Source organism: Cucurbita moschata, unplaced genomic scaffold (assembly GCF_002738365.1).
Source record: "Cucurbita moschata cultivar Rifu unplaced genomic scaffold, Cmos_1.0 Cmo_Scf00063, whole genome shotgun sequence".
NCBI classification, from domain to species: Eukaryota; Viridiplantae; Streptophyta; class Magnoliopsida; order Cucurbitales; family Cucurbitaceae; genus Cucurbita; species Cucurbita moschata.
Window position 1 is genome coordinate 280,663 of NW_019268579.1, and position 5,879 is coordinate 286,541.

A 5,879-nucleotide genomic window follows, 5' to 3' on the forward strand; every position below is an offset into this window, starting at 1 on the left:
TTTTTTTTTTTTTTTTTTTTTTTTTTTTTTTTTTTTTTTTTTTTTTTTTTTTTTTTTTTTGTTGTAAATTTTTAAAATTAATATTTGAAGTAGAAATCTCTTTATCTAATAGGACGTGAGAATAACTCAAAGTTTGTGTGAATTAAATATGAGAGAATGAAATTTAGTTTCTAGTTTTTTAAAATAAAATTAAAAGATAGTTTATAAATTAAATAAACTTTGGAAAATGGAAGAATTTCAAGAAAATTTGCCCTATAACTTTGTTATATAGTTTTCATAGATAAAAAGGTTTTCGAAAGTGAGAATTATAAGATGATATATTTTTTTTAATAAGACGTTCTTATGATACGAGCATATGATAACTTTTTTTGGGTTAAGCTTCTTCCAAGCCGAAGTGGATACCCTCTCTTGTGAAAAGGTACCCTCCTCCACCAGCGCGGCCATCGGGAAAACTCTCTTCTTTATAGGTAACGAAGTAGCGAGAGGAAGTAGCTCAACTTGAAGAAGAGAGGGAGTAAATAGCTCGAGATCATTTCGAGGGGACTGACATGCTCCTTCCTTATCTTGCCCAAAAACTTTCTGGATTCACATCGGAGAAAGTTTCTGTGAATTTATTTACATACTAGTATTTCATTTTTAAGAAAAAGAGATGTTTTGGCAATTCATGAAGCGGGATGAACCAAGATAATTTTAATTCATTTAATTCAATCAAAATCTTAAAAAACTAAACGATATCACATTATCACATGTTTTATTGGAAACTCGATCATATAACAAACTCGATCTCCACAAATATCCGACCTAGAATCTCCCCTTTTGATCCTCGACAAATTTATTGGGAAATATGAAAGGGATAGAAAATTAAATGGTAATTGCAAGCCACATGTAGGACCGTATCCCATGCGAAAGATAAATATTATTGGACACTGTTAGGGGTTAACTCAGGGTACAAGGAGACAATTGAAAGATCACCTCGTTTTTAATCACAATCATCTCTATCATCAAAACTTCAAATAAAGAAGAAATAATTGTTTTCTTAGTTTGTTCTAAGGCACTTAATATAAAATCCAAAAGATGAGCAAGGACTGATATCTCGATGGTGATCTTGAAACTAGCACGACAGGAGACTTGTACCAATAATTTAACCACAAAAGTTGAGCTTCTTCATTACCTTGGCATAAGCCAATGGGACAGTGCCTGGCTGTCTCAGTCTACGCTTTGCTTTTTTGGACTGCATTGAAAATACAAACAACATGGTTAATTACGAGAAGTTTGAGTTTTGCATTTTGAATTGGCTCAATGAAGTATATTAAAATAGCGAGAAAAAATAAAATGGAAGGGAATAAAGGAGTGAAGAGCCATCCGATGCATGTCGGAGGTACATAGCTAAAAAGCTAGTGTATGCAACTCTAGTGTATAGATGAGAAAATAGTCTCATACATACTATAGCGACCCAAGTCTACTGCTAGCAGATATTGTTCTTTTGGTTTTCCTTTTTGGGCTTCACCTCAAAGTTTTTAAAATACGACTGCTAGAGAGAAGTCTTCATATCCTTATAAAGAATGTTTTGCGACGTGGGATCTCACACATACATAGTTAAGAACTACTGAAGCATAGAGAGAAGCAAAAAAAAAGGGCTATCTTCTTCTCAATCTCTTTTCCCCTCGAAGCCTCTCGCCATTGTCATTCTCCAAAGGGCATATAGTGTTCTTACTCCCTCCGCTGGTGATTTTATTGAAGTCTTCAGAATCGCAATCTCCTTCCCCCACCCATCTAACTTAAGCTTTTGCCTCCAACTTATCGCCTCTTTCCTAATTACCTGCGCAAACTACGCTTTTAGATAGGCTTCGTTCATCTTTAAGAAGTCACTCAAAGAGGCCATATTTACAAGCCCATCCAGAAACCTAACCCTCAATTCTCTTGCTTCTTGATCCTAATATCCCCATGACTTCTAGACTCCAAGATTCAAGGAGTCCTTAAAGGAGCCCAACTTTCCCATAAAATGATGCTAAAGACAACTTGATGGAAGGTTGAGTTAGCCACATTCTCCCATATTGTGTCTCGAATAATTATAGCAATAATAAGTTTTGGGGATAAGGGCTTATTGATGGACACAAGATGCTCAATCATAATGATAACTTTAAGGATAAGACCTTATTGATGGACATACAATGCTCGACGATAGCTTTAGGATTAAAATGCAAACAAATAGTTCACAAAAGCATTTACTTTATCTTTTTGAACAAGAAAGATGCCCTAGCATGAGTATTAAGCTTCATAAAAGACATGGGAGTTGTGAAATGAAAATGAAGAGCAGAAATCGTTGACATCATTCCCGCCGGGGGGGGGGGGGGAGAANCTCCTCAAAACTATCTCCAAAAGCTATTAAAGATACACATTAAACACGTGCTACAATTTAAGCATGAAGAACTGAGAACTAAAATTAGCATTAGCATATATTAGATAGTCTAAACTACATAGAACAACAAAAAAACGACCAAAATTCAGTTCTTTTCTAAAAACGAAATCATAAATCGATCAGTAATGCTAAGATCAAAGGCTCAATCATTCTGCTTAAGGGTTACAATTCTAAACAAAAGAAGTGGTTGAAACGCAAATTATTATTAAGACGCGTAAAACATATAAACAAGCATTATATATATCTGCTTAAACCCAGAGGCCAGGTGCAATGTAGTGATAGACATGAGCTAACTTGAAACGAAATTTTCAGAGAATGGACAATTTACATGGTATAGCTAATCTCTGCCCTCCAAATACTTACATATCTACGCCAAAACAATACTAAACCAAGGAGCATATTTGATAAAACAGAATGACAAACCTTCAAATGAGCATTGTGCCTTTTCCCTTCCTTTCTACGTTTAATGCTCCCATCCTTCCTCACCCAAAACCTAGACTTGTAAGACCTGATCGAAAATCTTAGTGTGTCATTTACTCACAAACTTGCAAGACAATAATGATAAAGAACCAAAATTCATTAATAAAAACCATAATTTTGAAAACTCACGAGTAACATTTTATCTTCGTTTTCTTCAATTTGGAAGTAACTGGCGTCATCGGCTTTCTCCTCTTCTTTCGCTCTCTTGACGAAACATGTCGCACTTGAACAGCCTTAATTATGTAACCGAACATCGTTTAATATCAAATGGTGCAAACAAAGAAATACGGGAATAGAGACTCCAGTGAGTCAATTTTTCCCAAACAATTCCTTTCATCAGCTCAAAATCAAGCGATTCCCCTACCTCCCAAGCATTTCCCGAAAATCCAATATATAACTCCAAGCATCTCAACGAACTAAACAAAATAACCAAAGAAAACGAAACTAAACTAAACTTACATAGAGAGGTGAGAGCGAAGATCGAATGCACTGGTAAGCTGCAAGCGAAGAATGAGTCTGTAAAGATGCATTGAGAAGGGACCTGGAACTCAAATTATTCGGAGAGAAATGGAGAGGCTGGTAAAGTGATGGAGCAGAGTGAAAGATCCTGCGGGTGGAAGAAACGCTATGTACAATTTGAGATGGTTTCGCCGCCGCAGATCGAAGCTTCGAACACCACCTGAGCATCGTCGTCGCCGTCGTATGACCAAAGGGAATTGTTAAAGAGAGAGAGAAACCTACGCTAGGCGAAGGTTGGTATTGGCGCCTTTACATTTTCACCAATTTGGGCCTAAGGCCCAGGCCCAATAAAAACGGGGCGATTTACACTTAAACCCAACTTATGAATTTAATTTTTAAAATTTTAAGTATTTCGTTATTAATATTGAGTTAAATTTTTTTTCTCATTATTTTTCTTAACCAATTTGAAAAATTAAAAAAAATCAAATATAAAACTAAAATTATAAGGATACTTTTAAATACAAAATTGAAACTTTTGAAAATATAATTTTTTTTAATAAAAATAAAGTACTATAAAAAAAAATATATATCTTAAATATGTTAAACATTATCAATCCAACCACTATATATATATATAAAGAAAATGAATTATTTTCAATGTAAATATCATAATTAAATTTAAATAAATTCAATTACAAAAGCAACGCTTAAATTTACAAATAAAAACTAAAATTTTAAAAAATATAAATTGAAGAAAAAAAAAACTAAAAAATTCAATTAAACATATATTTGAAACATAAAAAATAGACCATAATTGTTCTCTACGTCGTATTCCTTGATATACACGCGCCAAACCTACGCGCCACGTGACTCTGCTAATATTCCTTTACCCGTGGACGCCGGACGAATAATCCACGCTGGCATCCATGTGGCACATTAAAATTATCGTCTACATTGTTCTCACGGTGAACCTGCCTTTTCCTCTCGACATCCGCATTTTTAACTGCCCAGTCAAAGATATCATTGATCGAACGGTTGCTATTCGTGGAGGAGACCGTAAGAAAGGATACTTGGCGCCTCGTATATTTTCTTTTTCTATTATGGATTTAGTGTTGCCTTCATATTCGTCGCCGTGGTTCGCTCCATTTGCTTCCCTCTGCCCCGCCATTGATTATTCCCTTCACTGTCTTTGTTTCCGAATGTAAGCCGGGTTTGTTTTTGTGTTGAGTTTCTGTTCTACGACTATTTTATTCCATGATCATCTCTGAATTTGAAGCGTGATTTGTTGGATTAATGCAAGTATTTTGTGTTTGGGCGAAGAGGATCGAGGAATGTACTCAGTAGTCTATGCCTTGAGGTCGTTGATGTTTCAAGTGTGATTGGATTGGACATTTCTGTGTTGGAAGAAGATCGAGGAGTCATCAGTGATCAGAGCCTAACGGTGATTGATTTCCTTCACTTGATTTGTTGCCGATTGAAGTCGAGTTGTTTTCTGTGTTAAATTAGTCAGCTCTGGCTTATCCATTCAGTTAACATCCTTGAATTTGAAGTGTGATTGGATTGAAAGTATCTTTTAGGAAGAAGAATGAGGATTATTAATTAGAGCTGAGTAGGGAGAGACTGAAATTTGGCGTAGAGAAGGGAAGGAAAGTAGAGAAAGAAGGAAAATGGTGAGGTTGATGAGTTGAATTTTCGATCTGCTGGAAAATGGAACGGAATTATCCGTATGAGAATGGCGTGCTGATGACGAGAGACCCGAAGCCAAGGCTGAGATGGACGGCTGATCTTCACGACCGTTTTGTGGACGCTGTCACCAAGCTCGGTGGCCCTGGAAGTAAGTTTCGCGTTCATCATTCTTGCAGTTTCCTTGTAATCTTTTTTAAAATTGCGCCTGGTTTGAAATTTTCTCTCTTTTTTGAATGATGATCTTGAACATTAAAATATCGTATTTTATATCGAATATTTGTTGACCTTGTTCTGTGTTCTTATATTGCTGAAACTGAGAGATATTAATGGCTTTCTAGGCGAATTCTTCCAATCTCATTAGCTATATGTAAATTGCAGCTTACTATCAAACGAATTCGTCTAATTATTGTTTTGGGAAATGAAGTGGTGATTCAATGATGTTCGTGGGTAACAGGACATAATTTAAATTCATTTCGTAATTTGCTTCTTGATGGAGATCTGTCATCAGTTGTTAGAGCATTCTACTTTAGATGCTGCCAATGGCAGTATTGTAGTCAACTGTCGGTAGTTCCTTTTCCTTTTGTCCCTTCTCCAATCGCCAGTCTGAAGAGAAAGACTGACTGATCGCCCAAGTGCTTTTCTAGACAATCCCATCAATTCATGGACATGAGAAGTAGATGAATACTTTTAGCAGTCGAATTAAGAATTTTTTTTATTTTTTTTATTTTTTATGTTGATACTTCGAACTTATAGTATACTGTAAACTAGCCTATATATCCCTGCTGCTTTTTTTTTTTTTTTTTTTTTTTTTTTTTTTTTTTTTTTTTTTTTTTTT

At 35.3% G+C, this 5,879-nt stretch overlaps 2 protein-coding genes across 3 annotated transcripts in view; one reads left to right on the forward strand and one right to left on the reverse strand.

Annotated features, from left to right (window-relative positions):
• Window positions 1–890: 890 nt before the first annotated feature.
• LOC111437349 lies at window positions 891–3,660 on the reverse strand. Its single transcript, XM_023075263.1, has 4 exons — window positions 3,359–3,660; window positions 3,029–3,132; window positions 2,843–2,927; window positions 891–1,231 (listed from the first exon to the last, which is right to left on the reverse strand). Exons 1-4 carry the CDS (start codon window positions 3,584–3,586, stop codon window positions 1,142–1,144), a joined length of 507 nt encoding a protein of 168 aa, XP_022931031.1. The 5' UTR covers window positions 3,587–3,660; the 3' UTR covers window positions 891–1,141.
• An 814-nt stretch (window positions 3,661–4,474) lies between these two features.
• The window catches only part of LOC111437346 (myb family transcription factor PHL11-like), a 5,031-nt gene continuing 3,626 nt past the window's right edge, over window positions 4,475–5,879 (forward strand). Inside the window, exons 1-2 of one of the 2 annotated variants that reach the window (XM_023075260.1) lie at window positions 4,475–4,799; window positions 4,936–5,192. In XM_023075260.1, coding sequence (XP_022931028.1) covers window positions 5,066–5,192 — 127 coding nt within the window. In that variant the 5' untranslated portion in view covers window positions 4,475–4,799; window positions 4,936–5,065. Of the gene's footprint in view, window positions 5,193–5,879 lie in introns of both variants that reach the window. The other variant, XM_023075259.1, reaches the window with a different exon arrangement.

Excerpts from the sequence above, each read along its gene's own strand:
- LOC111437349 (XM_023075263.1), bottom strand. The coding sequence starts at position 3,586 with ATGCTCAGGTGGTGTTCGAAGCTTCGATCTGCGGCGGCGAAACCATCT. Across the intron at positions 2,928-3,028 it reads ACGAAGATAAAATGTTACTC|GTCTTACAAGTCTAGGTTTT; the intron begins GTGAGTTTTCAA and ends ATTTTCGATCAG. Across the intron at positions 1,232-2,842 it reads GGCACAATGCTCATTTGAAG|TCCAAAAAAGCAAAGCGTAG; the intron begins GTTTGTCATTCT and ends TTTTCAATGCAG.